The 19,507-nt window shown below is 42.4% G+C and overlaps 1 protein-coding gene across 2 annotated transcripts in view; it reads right to left on the reverse strand.

The window, feature by feature from the left end:
* Nucleotides 1-9,936: 9,936 nt before the first annotated feature.
* The window catches only part of MFSD10 (major facilitator superfamily domain containing 10), a 96,208-nt gene continuing 86,637 nt past the window's right edge, over nucleotides 9,937-19,507 (reverse strand). For both annotated transcript variants that reach the window (XM_040335336.1, XM_040335335.1), the window contains exons 11-13: nucleotides 19,389-19,436; nucleotides 13,475-13,564; nucleotides 9,937-10,950 (exon numbers count right to left, since the gene is read on the reverse strand). In XM_040335336.1, the coding sequence (XP_040191270.1) occupies nucleotides 10,844-10,950; nucleotides 13,475-13,564; nucleotides 19,389-19,436 (245 nt within the window). In that variant the 3' untranslated portion in view covers nucleotides 9,937-10,843. The remainder of the gene's footprint in view (nucleotides 10,951-13,474; nucleotides 13,565-19,388; nucleotides 19,437-19,507) is intronic.

Raw genomic sequence — 19,507 nt, forward strand, 5'->3', positions numbered from 1 at the left:
TGCACTCTTAGTAAAACCACGGGGAAATGGCCTGTAATGTTGCTTTGGGCATCGGATCCCGTGTGGGGTGCTCACCTTGCATTTAGTGCAAGCTGTTGTATTAGCCATACAGGTCCAGGGTTATGGTCCATTGCTATGGAGCCCAATTCCTGAAGACCTCTTCAAAGATATGCCCACTGTGAAAGGCCAAGCCTGGGCTTTATATACAGTCCAGTGTTGGGGACAGGTAAGAAAGGGTCACCCTATATCTCTGATCATTACAGTTTAAAACACACCTAAGGGAGACATCTGTTTGGTGAGGCACTTAAACTATTCAGAGGTCACAGGTGGGGAAAGTTGCTCAAGACCTCCTAGCTCTTCTAAACATAAAGCACTTCACTCTGCCCAGGCTTCAACTTCTAAACCAAAGTGCAGCCCTTACATTTACACAGTGCTTGGCCCCACAAAGGCCACCAAGTCCTCTTCACAATGGAGTGCCCTTACTTCTTAGACCCCTTTCACACTAGGAGTTGTTCAGGTGGTACAGCGCTAAAAATAGCGCTGTTATACCGCCTGAAAAACTCCTTCACTGCCTACTCAATGTGAAAGCCCGAGGGCTTTTTCACACTGAGGCGATGCGCTGGCGGGAGAGAAAAAAAAAAAAATCTGTCAGCGGCATCTTTGGAGCGGTGAGAGGAGCGGCGTGTATACTGCTCCTTCCCATTGAAAACAATGGGAAACCGCGGCAATACGCCTCTATAGAGGTGCATTGCGGGCGGTATTAATGCTTTATCGGCCGCTAGCGGGGGTTAATACCACACCGCTAGCGGCCGATTGCTGCGGCGATCCCAGCGGTATAGCGCAGCTATTTTTAGCAGCGCTATACCGCCATCGCGGCTCCCGCTCCAATGTGAAAGGGGCCTAAGGCCCTGTACACAGGAGAGGATTGATCTGCGGATCAGTTCCAGCGGATAGATCCGCTGGTGTGTACAACCCAGCGGATATTTTTCCGCTGATTTTTTTTCGGGCCGACCGATTTCCAGCGGATAAAAATTTCTTGGCATGCTAAGAAATCTATCCGCCGGAATCGGCTTCAGCGGATCGATCCGGTGGTCTGTACAGACTCACCGGATCGATCCGTCCGATTCCCTCCCTCGCATGCGTCGTAATGATTCGACGCATGCGTGGATATCCTTATATGACAGCGTCGCGCACGTCACGTCACCGCGGACGGAATTCCACAGGGATTTTTATCTCCTGGTTAGTACAACCAGGAGATCAAAATCCGCCAGAGGATTTATCTGCGGATACGGTCCGGAGAACCGTTTGCGCGGATAAATCCTCTCGTGTGTACCCGGCTTAAGAGTCTCTCAAAAGTGTACAAGCTCAAGTTCAAAACTCTACCACCTAACCTCTTTGTTCTTTCAAAGCAACCAAAATTGTTCCAAGTACTGCTCCAGGGCAGATTCAAGGAATTTTATTCAAACCCGTTCATGGTAACAAAGCCTAATAGAGAGATCAGTCCTATCCTAGATTTAAAAATCTCTCCACAAATTCTTTCACATTCCAAATTTTCGTGTGAAACTCTGCAAGACATCCAAGATGCCTATTTACATGTTTCTATTTACCTACCTCACCAATGATTTCTAAACTTTGACAAACTGGAAGTGGTCATCTGCTACTGCACATTGCCTTTTGGCCTCTTCTGCTCCCAGGGTGTTCACTAAAATCTTACCACATTAGTTGGCCCTTCTCAGAACTAGAGATGACAAGCTATCATCATGGAAAAAGCAGACTATTTCCCTAGATCTACCCATGCTTTTCTATTTACCCAAGCAAGAAAGTCCCTGTCCTGGTTTAGAATCACTTTAACCCTTAACAGTGGGAAAATCTTTTTTTCATCAGTTGATAGACTTTTCTCACAATTGGCAAATTCTTTGAAGTTCCCTTCACCCAATTTTTTTTTTTGAAGAGGTTTGGTCAGGCACTACCACCCCAGAGGCAAGAAATAGATTTTTTTTTTTGTCTACGTATTATAAGTTCATTATTTCTGAAAAGCTGCATTCAAGTATGCTTACTGTTTTTGGTGCTGCCATAACATCATATATACAGGGATTTCAAATCTTAATGATTTTTTTTTCAGTAGTACCCAGATCCAGGCCTTCTCATCCAACACCAGTGCCTGACCTCACAAATGCTCTTCTGGAAGAATGGTCAGACATTCCCATAGACACTCCTGTACCTTGTGGACGGCCTTCCCAGAAGAGTTGAGGCTGTTCTAGCTGCAAAGGGTGGGCTACTCAATATTGAACCCTACGGAATAAGACACAATTAAAGTTTGTGTGCAGGTAGGTGTCCCAATACTTTTGGCAATATAGTATAGCAGGAAAGAAAATGAACAAACATTGGACAAATTTGTTGGAACCCTTACAGCACATTGAAACAATACTGCATTCAGCTTTCGTAACATGTTACATCCGTATTCTGGGTCTAACATATGGACTGGCACCTGCTGACAGGCTTGTAATTTTTAATGAACTACCATGGCACGCTGAGCGCTGTGGTAGTTCATTGAGTTTTCCTGTCACAAGGAAGCCCTTACATTCTTTAACTGAAACAAATGTAGCTTTCAATGAAGAGAACACTGTGCCTACTAGGAAATATGGAGGGGGCTTGGGTTGGGTTTTGGGACTGCTTTGCCATGCCTGGTATGGGTGGCCTATCAGGGAATGCTGGAGCAAAGCATACTGCCCAAAATATTAACCGCTATTGCCAAAATATAGCTACAGCTCAGGCTTGTATTGCTTGGGGGGGGGGGGGGGGCGGCATACATGGACGCCGTCCTGTGCTTGTGCTGCCCACTGAGTCCTTTACCATGTGATCAGCTGTCAGCCGATCACGTGGCTGACAGCCAATAATCTGTGCTTGTTTTTTCTCCTCATGCTGTCAGCGTGAGAAAAAAAAAAAAAAATTACACAGTAAGAAAGTGGTTAAGGGTCCCATCATTTTTTTGTACATGCTATTTTTCATTTGTTCTATCATTTAGAAATATCCTGTTGAACATAAAAAGCAAAAAGTCTGTTCCAAATTTAACCACTTCCCTACCGTAGGACGTCATATGACATCCTGGCCTTTGGGGGGGGGTGGGGATATCTGAATGATGCCTGCAGCTACAGGCATCATTCAGGCGGCGATTCTGCGCACAATAAGAATGATCATAGCGGCGGTTCCGCCGATTGATTGTTCTTAAGAGGCAGCGGGAGGGGACGTTCTCACCGCCATCTCGCACTTCTCTGGGCTCTCCTGTGCCATCGGAGGCCCGGAGAACGAATCGGCCGCCGCCAGATGAGGAGGATAGAGACCATGGGAGGCCCGGGCGCTAAGTTATGATGTCACGCCCGTGTACCCGGAAGTAAACAATTTTTTTCCCGATCTCATGCTTCCCAGCCTGGAGGAGAGATGTGGGGTCTTATTGACCCCACATCTCTCCAAAAAGAGGACCTGTTACACACTATTCCTATTACAAGGGATGTTTACATGTAAAAATAAAAGAATTAAGTAAAATAATAAAAAAATTAAAAACGCCCCTGTCCCTGGTAGATCGCGCTCAGAAGCGAATGCACATGTAAGTCCCGTCCACATATGTAAACACCGCTCAAACCACATGTGCGGTATCGCCACATGCGTTAGAGCAATAATTCTAGCACTAGACTAACAATGAAAGCGTCGCCTATGGAGATTTTTAAGTGCCGAAGTTTGGCACCATTCCATGAGCGTGACAAGTTAGGTATCTATTTACTCGGCGTAACATCATCTTTCACATTATACCAACAAAATTGGCCAACTTTACTGTTTTGTTATTTTTTAATTCATGAAAACATTTAATTCATAAAAAAAAGCTTTTGAAAAATTATTGCGCAAATACCGTGTGAGATAAAAAGTTGCAATGACTGCCACTTTATTCCCTAGGGTGTCTGCTAATTTTTTTTTATATATAATATGAGTAATTTTCTAGCAAAAAAATTATGATTTTTACATGAAGGCGAGAAGTGCCCGAATAGGCCCGGTATGGAAGTGGTTAATAAGAAAAAGAATGAAACAATGGTAGGTGCCATTTACTTAAGTAAATTTCACGTTATTTCAGAGACTTTTGTGGGCTCTTTTTTTTTTTTTTTTTTTTTTTTTTTTTTTTAAGCCCTGCCTACATGCAGATCATTTTATTTTATTTTTTTAAATCACAATAAGACCCTGTTCACACCTATGCATTTGTGCATTTTCAGTTTTGCAGAAACACACTACTAGAGTCCATTTAATATGGGTTCCTGTTCCTATGGATGGAGTTCACCTCTGTGTATTTTATGGAAAGGGCCAGGGACTTGTTTCTGGTTCCATAGACTTCATTGGATCAAAAACTTGTATTGAAAAACGCAAAATGCACCTGGAATTTGCAAACTGCAACCTATGTATGGATCCGGCCTTAGAGCCCATTCACACCTAGGAGTTTTGTCGCCTGTAGTGTGACGCCCGCTGCCCCCCCGACACGCCAGAGGGATGATTTAACATTGCCCTCTATGGAGATGGTTCACATCTCCACGCCAAATGCCTGCCGCCTGAAAAAAAGTCCTGGACCTTTTTTTCAGGCGGCTTACGGTGTTCGGCATTGGAGATGGGAACCATCTCCATAGGGGGACAATCTAGGCGGACAATCGCGGCGTTTTGTCGCTGCAAATCGCGGTACAAAACGCCGCTATTTGTCGCCGCAATTCGCGGGACAAAACGCCGCGATTTTGTCCGCCTAGATGTGAATTCAGCCTAAGTCTCTTCACAACTCTTAGTTTTTTTGGGGGTGGGATAGGAAAGGAGCATGTCTATTTTCCCGTTGCCCTGGAAACCAGACATTTTGAGCTGCTCTGGCAGCCTTTTCATAATGTACCTTTTAGGGTGCTTTTTTTTTCCCTCCTCTTCATCACCCATAGCAGAGTTGCTTTTAAGACATGAAGTTTTATTACACTTCAAACAAAGATGACACAAAACCTACAGAAATAATATTCCTTTATTTAAAACAAATGCACAATCGCTGCTTTTTGCTATGGCGCAAAATAGAAAAATGTAAAAATATGTAACATATAATCATTGTAACGTATATAAAAGTTTGCTAGTTTTCATAGCATTATTACAGAAATATAAAGAATACTATCCCATCGCAGAACACAGTGCAAAGCTAGCCGTCTTCAGTCTTTTGCCAAGGCCAGGCAATTTGTTGAAAATGAAGCTGCCCATAGATGGGTAGGATTTCGAACAAAACTTCTTAGGAAAAGAATGTTCTAAGAAATTAATTTATTTTTGTAATCATTCGTAGGGCCAAATTGACTGAATTTTCTCATCACTGTGGTTGAAAACAAAGGAAGCAGGAGTGGAAATTTTCCTCAAATGAATGAATTTCTCACAGTGTGTTTTTTGTTCTGTAAAGTTCATTCCAAAATCGAATGTAATCTTTCAAATGGCATTTCAATGTTCCCAAGACCTTTCGGTCGCAATTCTATTCATCTATGGCCAGCTTGACAGTATAGGGCAGCCTTTCTCAACCTTTTTACCACAGGTGAACCCTTAAAAAATTTTCAGGTCTCGGGGAACCCCTAATAAAACCCATTCATTGGGGGTCAGGCCCTTTTTTTTACAGTGGTGGTAAGAATGGCCCCCTTACAGAGAGCTCTAAAGATCATTGGCGTCATACCACTGGCTCCTCAAAGTGTCTTTGGCTCAAAACTATGTAGGCACCATCAAACAGGCGGTAAATCAGCCACCTCTGAAGGAACCCTAGGGTTCCACATAACCCTGGTTGGGAATGGCCGGTATATGGAGTCTTCACTCTTCTTTAGTGTTACAAAAAAACTGTTTTCAGCACTGGCTCATAGAACCTGAGGCTGGGCACAACTGAATGGGACTTTGAGTCCTGAATTTATGTGTACAAATGTCTACACACAACCCGAGTCCTAACCATCTTTTGGGCCACTGTGCACCCATACTCTAAAACATCTACACTGCTAAATGCACAGTAGAAACATATATAGGAACTATTCTATGGCCCAAATGTCTATTTTCCATCACCGTCACACATTCGGGACCCAGCTGCTCTCTGATAACACGTTTTACTGGTGCAGTTTATGGAAATATAAATAAAGACTCTCTCTCTAAAGGTATTTCCTACATGCAGCCTGTTTTGGAGAATTTAGAAGTGGCTGTGATCCAATATCCACATGGAGTGTGATCAGAACAAACATAAAACCCTTATCTGCTCTGAGCTTTAACATTAGAATAAATTGGGTGTTTATTTTTATAGTAGGCAGCTCTACTATAGCAAAACAATAGAAAATATGGATATCACTTCTATTACTTTGGAATGTGCTTAGAAAACAAGATAATGTTACTCACATAAGTCAATGGCAAAGAATATACCATCGGCGGTATGTGTATTGTAAGAATGATAAGCAAGCAAAGCAAGTGTTTAAAAAAACGTAAAAAAATTATTTAAGGACAAAAAGGTCAAGAATGCTTTCTAATGCCCTGTACACACGATCGGTTCGTCTGATGAAAAGGGACCGATGGACCGTTTTCATCGGACGAACCGATCGTGTGTGGGCCCCATTGTTTTTTTTTCCCCATCGATGAAAAAAATAGAACCCGTTTTAAAATTTTCTGATGGCGAAAAAAACGATCGTCTGTGGGGAAATCCATCGGTTAAAAATCCACGCATGCTTGGAAGCATTGAACTTCATTTTCCTCTGCACGTCGTTGTGTTTTACATCACCGCGTTGGACACGATAGGATTTTTAACTGATGGTGTGTAGGAAAGACTGATGAAAGTCAGCTTCATCGGATATCTGATGAAAAAAATCCATCGGTCCGTTTTCATCGGATGAACCGATCGTGTGTATGTGGCATAAGAAGTACAAACATTGAACTGGAAATCACACTTTTTTCTTCAAGGAGTTATCTTATGTCATTTGTAGGCCAGTACACTCACATGTAGGGGATTTGCTCTAACTGACTTAAACATGTGAGAGCAAACAATGCCCCATCCTTGGTTTTAGTGTTAGGAATAGTGCCCTGTTGTTGGTATTCAAGGTAGGGAGGAACAGTGCCCCATCATTGGTGTCTGTGAGAGGAACCTGTTTCTGCGATAATGCTAAAATTTGAGGTTTTCCGATCATTTTCTGTAACTGGAGACAATGGTCACCAGACCCAATAGAAAGAGAGAATCTCCTAAGTAGGAGCACAGATAAAAAAATTCAATCTAAAGCCTTGTACACACGATCAGTCCATCCGATGAGAACGGTCCGAACGGTTAACCGATGAAGCTGACTGATGGCCTGATGTGCCTACACACCATCGTCTTAAAAAACCGATCGTGTCAGAACGCGGTGACGTAAAACACACGACGTGCTGAAAAAAATGAAGTTCAATGCTTCCAAGCATGCGTCGACTTGATTCTGAACATTTTTGACCGATGCTTTTGCATACCAACGATTGGTTTTGACCTATCGGTTAGGCGTCCATCGGTTCAATTTTAAAGCAAGTTTTCATTTTTTTGACCGAAGGATAACTGACCGATGGGGCCCACACACGATTGGTCTGGACCGATGAAACACGGCCTGACAGTGAATTAACACACCTTCATTCTCAAAGAAGCGTTTTGCCCTTTCATATACTTGACCTAGCACAGTGAGTAGACTGATCTTTAACAGTGCATTTTGATTCTATAAAGCACCTCAAACAAAGCAGCTAGTGTGCGAGTTCCTAATTTGTATGCATCTCACCCTATCAGTAAGCACTGCGCTCAGTAACTCAGTGGGCAAACCTCTCTTAAAAAAATTGCATTTTTTTTCCAATACACAGTGATTATCATCAGCAAATACCAAACTTTCCATAGGAACAGTATATAGTTACACCGACAAACCCAAGCACAGTCCTACCTTCTGTTCTGTCCTGGGTCCGCGAACAATATACAAAAAAATAAAAAGGATTTTATTTATCCGAGTGTTTGAAGGAAGACCAGTTTTATTATTTCCACATCAGCCAATTAGTCTCCCTTTAATTCTTCTGATGCAGTGTAGAAAATTTAGGAGAAAAGACCAGTTCTTCATTCCAACAATTTGATAAATAAGATTTATTCCGTCTTTGGTAAAGATTCCTCCATTGTGCAGAGTTTACCTACATCTCTACTACAAAATGGAAAGACCATAAAATGTGACCAATTGGTCATGTTTCCCCACTACATGGTAAAGAATACTGTAATTAGGAAAACCAGGTCAATTATTTGTTGGCTTACGAACTTATGCTCAACAAGTTAAAGAATTTTTTTTGTGTTTTTCCTTTATATTTGTCTACTCATGTGGTTGGCCTGTTTGTCAGATGTGATCCAACACTTGTACAGGTTCAAACTCAATATAAAGTGAACGTGTCACTTAGCACTTTCAGGGCATAGAATTAAAATGTTTTATTTTTTCCTGTAGGTCCAGGCAAAAACAAACTAACTCTAAACCTGCTCTTAGCCACATTCTAAATTTAATATAACACTAAAGGAAAAAAATGACTGTACTTACCGATTCTGCAGCCGATCCGGTTTCCATCGATGTGCTGGAGAGGACTGACAACGGGTGTGAAAAGCCTGGGAAGTGACATCACCCATAGACCTACTATGGGGCTTCCGTTGTCAGCTGCCTCTTCCACACACTGAAGCCACCGCTGACAGCTGATGCAGGGACCAGACCGGATTAGCTGCAGAATAGGTAAGTGTCGAGATTTTTTGCTTTACAGGGTTAGATTTGGATTAGAATGTGGCAGAGGGAAGGTTTTGAATTAGTTAGGTTTTGCCTGAACTTCCACTTTAGTAGTTCACCTCCTCAGCATGTAATACTTACCTTAAAGTGGAGTTCCGCAAAAACATTTTTTTTAAGTCAGCAGCTATAAATACTGCAGCTGCTGACTTTTAATACATGGACACTTACCTGTCCAGGACACCCGGCTCCAGGTCCAGGCACCACCAGCTTTGGTAAGGGAATCAAAGTGATTCACAGCCTGGTTCCCTACTGCTCATGCGCGAGACAAGCTGCACATCCTCACTGGTCCCTGTTGTCTTCTGGGACCTTTGCGTCTCCCAGAAGACAGCGGGGAGGGGGGGGTGGAGGAGGGGTTGGGAATGGCATAAATCGCCATGGAGCCTGCCATTGCTAGAAAAAAAAAAGTCATAAAACTATCCCCTATTTTGTAGACACTATAACTGTTGCACAAACCAAACAATATACGCTTATTGCGATTTTTATTACCAAAAATATGTAGAAGAATACATATTGGTTTAAACTGAGAAAAAAATTGCTGTTTTTTTTTAAAAAAAGGGTATATTTATCATAGCAAAAAGTACAAAATGTGTTTTTTTTTTTCTAAATTGACACTCTTTTTTTGTTTATAGCGCAAAAAAATTGCAGAGATGATCAAATACCACCAAAAAAAAGCTCTATTTGTGGGGGGGGGGGGGGAGAGAGAGAGACGTACATTTTGTTTGGGTACAACATTGCACGACCGCGCAATTGTCAGTTAAAGTGAAGCAGTGCCTAATAGCAAAAACAGGCACAGTCATTGGGCAGCCAATTCTTCCGGGGCTGAAATGGTTAAGGTCATCACAGGGGGCACTCTTTACATCTGGAGTAAATGCAGAAAGGTTTCTTCAAAGTAAGAGCTGTGAAAATGTGGAATAGACTCCCTCCAGAGGTGGTTCTGGCCAGCTCAGTAGATTGCTTTAAAAAAAGGGCCTGGATTCTTCCCTAAATGTACAGAATATAACTGGGTACTGACATTTATAAGAAAAGTTGATCCGATTGCCTCTCGGGGAATCAGGAAGGATTCTTTGCTGGGGTTTTTGACCTTCCCATGGATCAACTGTGGGTATAGGATTGTATGATTTTTTTTTATTGGTTGAACTAGATAGACTTGTGTCTTTTTTCAACCTAACTATGTAGCTGGAGCAGAGAGGAGGAGATGGCTCCTGGAACCTTTTTGACTCTGGTCCTTTACTAAAAGTAGTATATTAGCTGCCTTTGCTGAATTCCATTTACCAATATTCGTTGCCTAGCTGTTACATGTCAGTAATTCAGAATGGCCGCTGTAACAAGTACATGGACTGGAAACTTCAGAGTAAACAGTTTTTCTGGTTCAGTACTAGAGCAAGAGAATCGATATGACAGCCAGGCACCCGACATATTCAGAAATAACCGTCTCTAGCAGTGTCTCAGGAAAGGGTCCCTTTGAAACATTCCTACAATAAAATTAAGAAGCCCGGTTTGGTATTTAGGTCTTGTGCACACAGGGCGTCTGTTTAGCCCCTCTTAACACCTTCTCCTGGAAGGAGAAAAACTGGTTAAAAAAAAAAAAATGGCAAAAAACACATGTATTTAGGTATTCCAAGCATTTGACCATTAATGGATTTCATAGACCAGATTATAAAATGTATTCTAGCCATAGAAATGCATTACTTAAAACACGAGACTCACCTAAACGTGTCTAGAGTTTAGATGCATTTTACACATTTAGGCACATTAGCATTTTTCTGCTCTGAGGCCTAAATATATAAGACATGTGCTGGGCAGTGTCTATTCAGACTGATGGCCTGATACAGGCGAAATACCCAACTAGAATAATTTAAGCAGGATGCAAACAGTAGTAAAATAGTTCAGACTGAACTGTGACATCATCAAAATTAACTTGGCATTAAAGTATGAAAAAAAGAAGGTATTTCCAGGTTACATAGGTGGGAAGCCATTGGTTGCCCTCATTGGGTCCTATAACTGCTCCTCCTTTCCGTGTGATGTCACTCCTCCTTTCCTTGTGATGTCACCTTCTTCAAAAACAGCAGCGGCAACACGAAGGACAGTGAACAGACTGTGAAGCAGAACTCGGCACCAGCCACCCAGTACACTGCAAGGAAGATAAAAGCGCTCATCAGAGACACTGTATAAGACACACTGGTTAAAGCAAACTTTTGTACATTTTTGCATTGAAATGTGTTTTCACATTGGCTAATAAACTAGGGGCTTGTACGCAAAAATGTCCCTGACCGTTTAAAAACGCAAAGATGTAAACGTGTCTTACAGGAAATCATGTTAAATGGACTGTAGTGCTTTCTACAAAATTAAAAACACACAGGTGTGGACCTAGCCTTACAGTTGACTTATATGGGCCGCAAAATGCATGAAAAACGGCCAAAAAGCCCAGACCAGAAATATTTTAAAATACACCCTCCAGTGCACAGATGTGAACAGGCTCTATCTTTAACATTGCCTTTGATAATACATGCGTTTTAGCCTGTTCTAATGCCTATGGTAAAATGCAAATGTGTGAACAGGGCCTTAGGGACATGCATTTTAACACACAGGCTAAAAATGCATATGTCCAACTTCCCCATACTAAAAAAAGTGCCTTGTCCCATCTTGGCACTGCAGTGCATTTTGGAAAATGACAGTTCCGTTTTTTTGTGTGTGTTGACGTCAGCGCCAGTGCTAAATGCATTTTGATGTGCTGGCAAACCTTGCTCAGTGACTAGTAATCACATGCAATCCAAACTATAAATTCAAGAACACATTGAAAACTTGACAATGCACCTGATTAATGCTATAAAAAAAAAAAAAGGATCTATAAATCACAGATAGGTCTTAATGGGCTCTTACTGAGAGAAACACGGGGGCTGCCATTGCCACATCTTTTTCTAGTTTCTTGGTTTTGGTGTTTATCCTTTTCCCTAAAGAAGACCTCTGGGACAGTGATACAATTTGCTAGTTAAGAAAAAATGCTAATGTGATTTAAATTAAAAACCACAAGCTGTGTACAAAACTCACATTTAAAAAAATAAGTGATGTCATCTCTTTACACAGGATTTTCTCTATCCCTGGGCTTCAGGAGGAGGGCTCTATGAGGCAGCGACATCACTTCCTGTTTGTGTTTGTCACTTCCTGTTAGTATGTGCTAACAAACACAAAGACTACGAATCCCATCATGCCCTGGCATTTAGTGTGAGAACGAATGGGACTGTAGGCGTATGTGTGATGAATATGTGTATGGGATGAATCAGACTTCTGACTTGTCCATCTAACTATACTGTACACTGAGTGGACCAGATAGTCTCAGATTCCCCGTCTGATCCGCCTACAATGTGAATGGGTGGCAGGGCGTGCGTGTGCAAGATGGCTATATGTATGGGATGAACCTAGGGTTGCCACATCATTCCTTTAAACTCAAAATATATTAATTACACAGGTTCTGTGGCTGATTAAGGTGGTAATTAAACTCACTTGGTGCCTTATCTGCATTAAATTAGCCCTCAGAACCTGTGTAAATTATATGTGTTTGGGTTTAAAGGGATGAGGTGGCAACTCTAGATGAATCAGACTCCTGGCCTATGCTGTACAATGGGCGGACCAGACCAGAAGTCTGAGGCTATAATGTACACCCTCTGCATTAAGAGCTTGCTTTACTGCAGGAGGGAAAGTACAAGACCGGTGGCAAGGGGAATAGAGGGAACATAAGCCACCGGTCTTGTGAACAGGATATGAGGGAAACAGAGGGCTCCTCACAGAATAAAGGTGGCTGGATTTCTGACTTCCAATGGGACTGTGCACTGTAACACAAAGAAACTAAAAAAAAAAAAAGTTTTGTCTTTAGTTATACTTTAAATAGTTTTGGATAGAGTGGAGAGGGGATTGCAACACCTGTCAGGAGATTTATCCTCTCTATTTGTCCTGTTAACCATTGAAAGTAACAGGAAATCCTTTTGGGTTGTCCCCAGAAAAGTAATAGAGGGGAAATCTTCTAATGGGGACACTAGTTCTAGAGACCTGGGGGTCCCCAAAGAATCCTATTAATTTGCAGGAATTTCCTCTCACTGTTTGGCTATGGGACAGGAATGATTGGAAATTTTCGCAATGGGACACAGATGGCGAAAAAAAAGTCTGACGGGTTATATCCCTCCCTTACGCTATCAAAAATAAAAAAAGTTTTCCCTATAGATTGATTGATTGATTGATTGAAATCAATCAATCATAAAATTCCTGCATGGAGTTCAGCTTTAATATTTTGTGTCCCTTGCTTGAAACAAGAACTGAAGGACTATACTCAGATTTACATATAAATATTGTATTTCCTAATAATATCCATGTGGACAATATAAAATGAATGACATTTTCTGTAGATTTTCTGTAGATCACATAAGATCAACAGGGTGCGGTGTGCAGCATTTATTGTATACAAATCAATGTGTGAAGACTCTTCAGGGACCTCACAGGCTGTTTCCTGATTTGTATTCTCAGTGAACTGTGTGCGTTTCCATCTCCAGCAGTGACACGCCTAAAGCATTACTGACATAACAAACAGCATGGAATTCCGCTGGACACATACGCAGAGCTCTAATCTAATCATCCCACCGTAATTAGAGAGAAAGGACACTCACATGTGGCTGCCAAGACGGGTCCCACCGCTCTGGCTAGACAGCCCAGACTGCGCAGAATGCCCATCACTGTCCCCTTCTGACTGGCCGATCCTACAGAGGGCAACACAATTCATCAGACACATTCATCATACTGACTGCAGAAACTAATTCAATCATTCTTAGAATTCCTTTCACGTACATTGAATTTTTTAAGTTATAAACTCACACCGACAAAAGCTTTTGCTTTTACAATTTAAATGCACATGCGCAAGAAGTTGATTACAAGAACTGATGCAATTCATTTCAGGCCTCACTCACACAACTGACTCTTATTCGGGTATTCTGTGAATCCACTTGCAGGCAGTCCCAATTTGACAGCCATGCGGATGCATACCATTGAATGCAGACTCTGTGCGTTCGGGGGCGCGCACTCACATGGCAGTTAAGTTGGGACCAGCATCTGTGTCCATGCAGCCGCTGCATCCCAATAGACATAAATAGGACTGCCTGCTTGCTGATTCACAAAGATGTCCCTTTGCACAGGATGCAGAAGTACTCCGGTCTGAATAAGCCCAAAGCTAATGTAACAAGTATGTTAACATGCAAAGCTAAAAAAAAAAAAAAAACACGTACACATTAAAAAAAATTGCGCAGACTATTGGACCATTTGGTCTTTTTCAACGTTTTTCATACCTGCTTAGAATTTCAACAAATATTTATTCCATTTATGTGCTCACTAAAAATATGTAAATATAGCTAGTACTGTATACCCAATCCTTTCTTGCTATCAGCTTCCTGTAGTCCCTTTGTATGGTAGCGCTTACTGAGCCAATCAGGGCAGTATTGCTATGCACAGTGCTGTCAGAGGGAAGAGTATAGGGATGGCCTCATCCATGCGCTACAGAGCTGCTCTCTTACTGTCCAATCACAGGCTGAGGTGGGTTCTGGACCAGGCTATACTGTTTAACTGTACAGGTCTTGGACCTGGTTGTCCTGTCTGATGGGTGTGCCTAAATCACATGACTGGCTACACATATTTATAAAGGCCATAGCATAAGGTGACCAGATTATAAATAAAAATCCGGGGACATATTTTTTTTATTGGCAAATGGTAAACTATTTTATCCGCATATTTTCCTCAAATTATATATGCAGTCAGTTGTATAGCACGGGTACAAGGCACAAGGCAAGAAATTTGCATCCCCCACCACACTTAGTCCCTTCCACTTGATTCCTACACTGACCTACCTGACCACTGCACTAACCTACCCGATTCCTACACTGACCTACCTAATTTCTACACTGACTACTACACTAACCTACCTCATTCCTACACTGACCTACCTTATCCATACATTGACCTCTACCCTAACCTACCTTATCCATACACTGACCTCTACCCTAACCTACCCGATTCCTCTACTGACCAATCTGAGTCCTATACTGACCACTACACTTACCTACCTCATTCCTGCACTACACCCCCCCCCCCCCCCACGTGAACAGTGTATATTGGTCGATTTTGCTCACCTCTCCAGGGCCTCCATGAAAATCTATCGTATAAGGGCTCTCCCCAGCACCAGGTACTGTTCCCAACACCCAGCCGCTCCTCAGTATCCCCTGACAAGAGTTTCTCCAATAGCTGCCGTACGCTCTGCTGTTCTCACACACACAGGCTGTCCACACCAGAGGGATCATGGGGGACAGGCTGGACTACAGGCGTTCCTGGGCGGGGGGGCAACACAGCACACTTGGTGGGCCAGAAACCGGGGGTGTCTTGTCACCCTACCATAGCAGGTTAGACAGGTCACATGTATTTCAACTCTGAACTCTAGGCAGACGGCTCATTACAGTGTTAAATTTTGGATATTACAGCAGAAAACTACTGGTGATTGGATGTAAATTAGAAGAGGGTGGTTTCAAGAAGTTTTACAATTCCCTTGACACACTCACTACATGACATCATGGTGACTGGAATAGTGTGACCGAGTTACCCATATAAATATACACCAGTAATGGTCAACTTACTACATATAGGGGGCAAAAATTGCAGCCCCCAAGTGGTCCACAGAGCTGCTTAATATCGTTTTTATAACTGCTTCGATATTATTATATAATATTGCAACACACCCAGGGAATTATATTGTCACATAAAGCATTACAGTTTAAAGGCGTTTGCCTGGCCAGAAATTAGAACGATGGTGGCACTAAATAAACAGTAAATAGGACAATGACACTTCAGAAATAAATGTAATAAAGCAGGAAGAGGTTATCTATATTTGGAGTCTGCAATCATCCGATGTTCACATTCTCTCTCTCCCTTCCAAGCAAAGAAAATAGGACAAAAGGTTCATCAGAAAAAGCCACAGGCTCCATAAATAGCATCTATTTATCAATACAGACTGAGCTGAGTGCAGCAAGGAGGCTTCTTACTGCCAAACAGGAGAGCTGGCCTTGAGACTAGATTATATACTGTACAATACATACAATAATAATTGGGCCATACAGTGACTAAGTGATTAGCACTCTCCCGTTAAAAGCACATTAGGGCCAAACCCCATCAGGACTCCTTCCAATATTTATGTTTTATACCATCCAGCTGGTGTATTACCGGTCATCTAACCAAACGTACCCTAGAGTGGGCACAGAAAACATTACCAGGTTAGATCTCACATTGGTTCCCAGGTATGGTTATCCATCAGCTCTCTGGGTGCTTATGAACTAAAAATCCCGGCAGGCAGCAAGGTATATTGACGGACTATGATGGCATGCTGAATTATTTAAGGCTCAATTCACAAAGCTTTATCACAGTAAACCTTCAGGCTATACTGCCACCTACAAGGGAAGAATTGGCACTGGCAAACAAAATGGACCAGCCCAGGATTACTACTCCTATGGCCAGCATGCCTCTTTTGCTGGTGTCCAAGGAGGATGGATATCTCTTTTTAGCTTTGTTGTTTAAAGACTAACCTGTGATTTTTATAGCATTTGTATCATCCATAGTGCTACCTAGAGGATTCTCTTTCATTTTTCAGCTACCAAGTGCAGTCATCCTAAACCAGACTTTTGAACTCGCCTTGAACGGATATGGTGGGGTGAGCCTTTGTGCTTGTTTGGTCTCTGAAGACTCAATTAGTCATTAGGCTGGTTGGACTGAGCATCAGGGGATCCCTCATATTTATTGGTCACTGGGTTCCATTATTCCCTGTTTCCAGATGGCCTTGCTGTAAAAGGGGCAAATGCTGTAGGACAGACACTGACCTTATTCTGCAAGGTGGAGTTTTGTGCACACTTCCTTTCCTGCCATACAGTGTTGAGGAAGCACTGCTGCCCGTGCTGCAAAGGGGCCACATGAAACGTTGATCTTCAATCTGTTCCTGTTGCCTACATATAGTAATTTTGGTCACCTCTGATCAACCAACCATACGGCTGCAGGCCCACACTGGCTACCAGCTGTCCAGTTTTCATAAGTACTTGAGACCTTGTTGTACTGCAGCTGCAATATGTCTGTTACCAGGTGCTGAAGGGCAGTCCTACTGCATTGAGTGTCCCCAGCACACTTGTGCTAAAGGGTTTGGGGCTGCTTGCAGAATGCCTCTGATAGGTAGAGGTGAGCTTGGGCGTCTTTGGGTCACAAAGTCCTGCATGACTTTAGTAAGCCCAGCCACATCTCACAGAGTCATGGAGGACTCTGAAGAGGGAAGGCCTCCTAACAGAGGAGAACAGCATGACTCCAGGCTACTCAATCAGTAGAGGTGAGCTTGGGCATGTTCAGATTCTAGTCCAAACCCATGTGGGTGAGTCGGCCAGAAAGCTGTCACTGTCCTGTGCCAATCATAAGCGGCCGAGGTATTCCCTGGGGTGAGGTTCCCCACCTTGCTGTTAGAACAACTCACTCCAGTAGAATAAGTAGAGCCTCTTTCCGGCATCAGGCCAGCTTCAGGGACTAGATCCTTCAGTCAACTCTTTGGGGTGCAGTCAGTCCCCAGTTCCTGTATACACACGCAACTGTTTGCTGTATTGTCCACCCCTTAGTTGGACTGCTTTTTGACATTCCAAAGGTTTAAAGACTTTCTGTGTCTCTCAGGGGACTCAAAGAGAAGGATTTTACAATGAGTACAGAAATTCAATTATTTTGAGCAATGACAGCACAATCTAGCTATCAAATGTCTATTATTATGGGAAATAACCTATAGGTAATAGCTTATTGAAATGGCTAAACGTCCTCCTCAATTTGTGGCCCAGTTTGTCTATACCTGACACAATACTGGCATCTCACATACAGTGCCTTGAAAAAGTATTCATACCCCTTGAAATATTCCACATTTTGTCATGTTACAACCAAAAACAAATATGGACCAACACAAAGTGGCACATAATTGTGAAGTGAAAGGAAAATTATAAATTGTTTTCATTTTTTTTTTACTAGTAAATATGTGAAAAGTGTGGGGTTCATTTATATTCAGCCCCCCTGAGTCAATACTTTGTAGAACCCCCTTTCACTGCAATTACAGCTGCAAGTCTATTTGGGGTGACGTTACCAGCTTTGCACATCTAAGAATTAAAAATATGCCCATTCTTCTTTTCAAAATAGCTCAAGCTCTGTCAGATTGGATGGCGAGCGTCTGTGAACAGCAATTCTCTAGTTTTACCACAGATTGGATTTAGGTCTGGACTTTGGCTGGGCCATTCTAACACATGATGAATATGCTTTGATCTAAACCAGTGTTTCTCAACTCCAGTCCTCATGGCGCCCCAGCAGGTCATGTTTTCAGGCTTTCCATTATTTTTCACAGGTGATTTGATCAGTTTCACTGCCTTAGTATTTAACACAGCCGTTTCATCTGAGGGAAATCCTGAAAACATGACATGTTGGGGCACCTTGAAGACTGGAGTTGAGAAACACTGATCTATACCATTCCATTGTAGCTCTGGCTGTATGTTTAGGGTCGTTGTCCTGCTGGAAGGTGAACCTTTGCTTCAGTTGCAAGTCTTTTGCAGACTCTAACAGATTTTCTTCTAAGATTGCCCTGTATTTGGCTCCATCCATCTTCCTATCAACTCTGACCAGCTTCCCTGTCCCTGCTGAAGAAAAGCATCCCCACAACATGATGCTGCCACCACCATGTTTCACGGTGGGGATGGTGTGCAGGGTTAGGTTTCCGCCACACATAGCGTTTTGCTTTTAGACCAACAAGTAAAATTTTGGTCTCATCTGACCAGAGCACCTTCCATGTTTGCTGTGTCCCCTACGTGGCTTCTCGCAAACCGCAAAGTTCTTATTTATGGTTTTCTTTCAGCAGTGGCTTTCTTCCCGTCACTCTTCCATAAAGGTTGGATATGTTTAGTACATCACTAATCTCTGCGGCTCCTCCAGAGTTACCATGGGTCTCTTGGCTCCTGATGAATACTCTCCTTGTCCAGCCTGTCAGTTTAGGTGTACGGTCTTGTCTTGTTAGGTTTGCAGTTGTGCCTTAGTGGACACCTGACAATCACACCTACGTGAGCTTGTTAGACATCCTATTCTAAAACCATAGGCCTTTATATGAAGTTGGGACCCCCTTCTGTGGCTGCAACAGTGTCCACTCATCTGGGAAGGATTTGTTATACAAGAGGTGAACTATGACCTGGCTCACAATTGATGTTACAATTCATCCCAAAGTTGTTCAGCCAATTGCTCTACAACTTGAGTTCCTCAACAGCAATCCTATTAAACTGTACCCTTATAGAGGCTTTGTAGACAAAGGCACAGTAATGTTGGACTAGAAAAGGACCTTTTTTCAAACTGTTACCATGCGACTGAAAATACACAATTGTCTAAAGTACTGGCTTTGTATACTAAAACATTACCAGTACCCTTCACTGGAAACCCCTGGATGATCTTAGCGGTGTCCACATAAAAGTCCATATAGTGCATGTTGTGCAATGTACTTACCATATGTTGACACCATTGAGGATAAGCATGGCACAACAATAGCTGCAGCTAAAACGAAAAAATAAAATAAAAATTATCAGACAGATCTAAAAGAAAAACAAACAAACTGAATATTAACA

This window comes from Rana temporaria, chromosome 1 (assembly GCF_905171775.1).
Source record: "Rana temporaria chromosome 1, aRanTem1.1, whole genome shotgun sequence".
In the NCBI taxonomy this organism is placed as follows: Eukaryota; Metazoa; Chordata; class Amphibia; order Anura; family Ranidae; genus Rana; species Rana temporaria.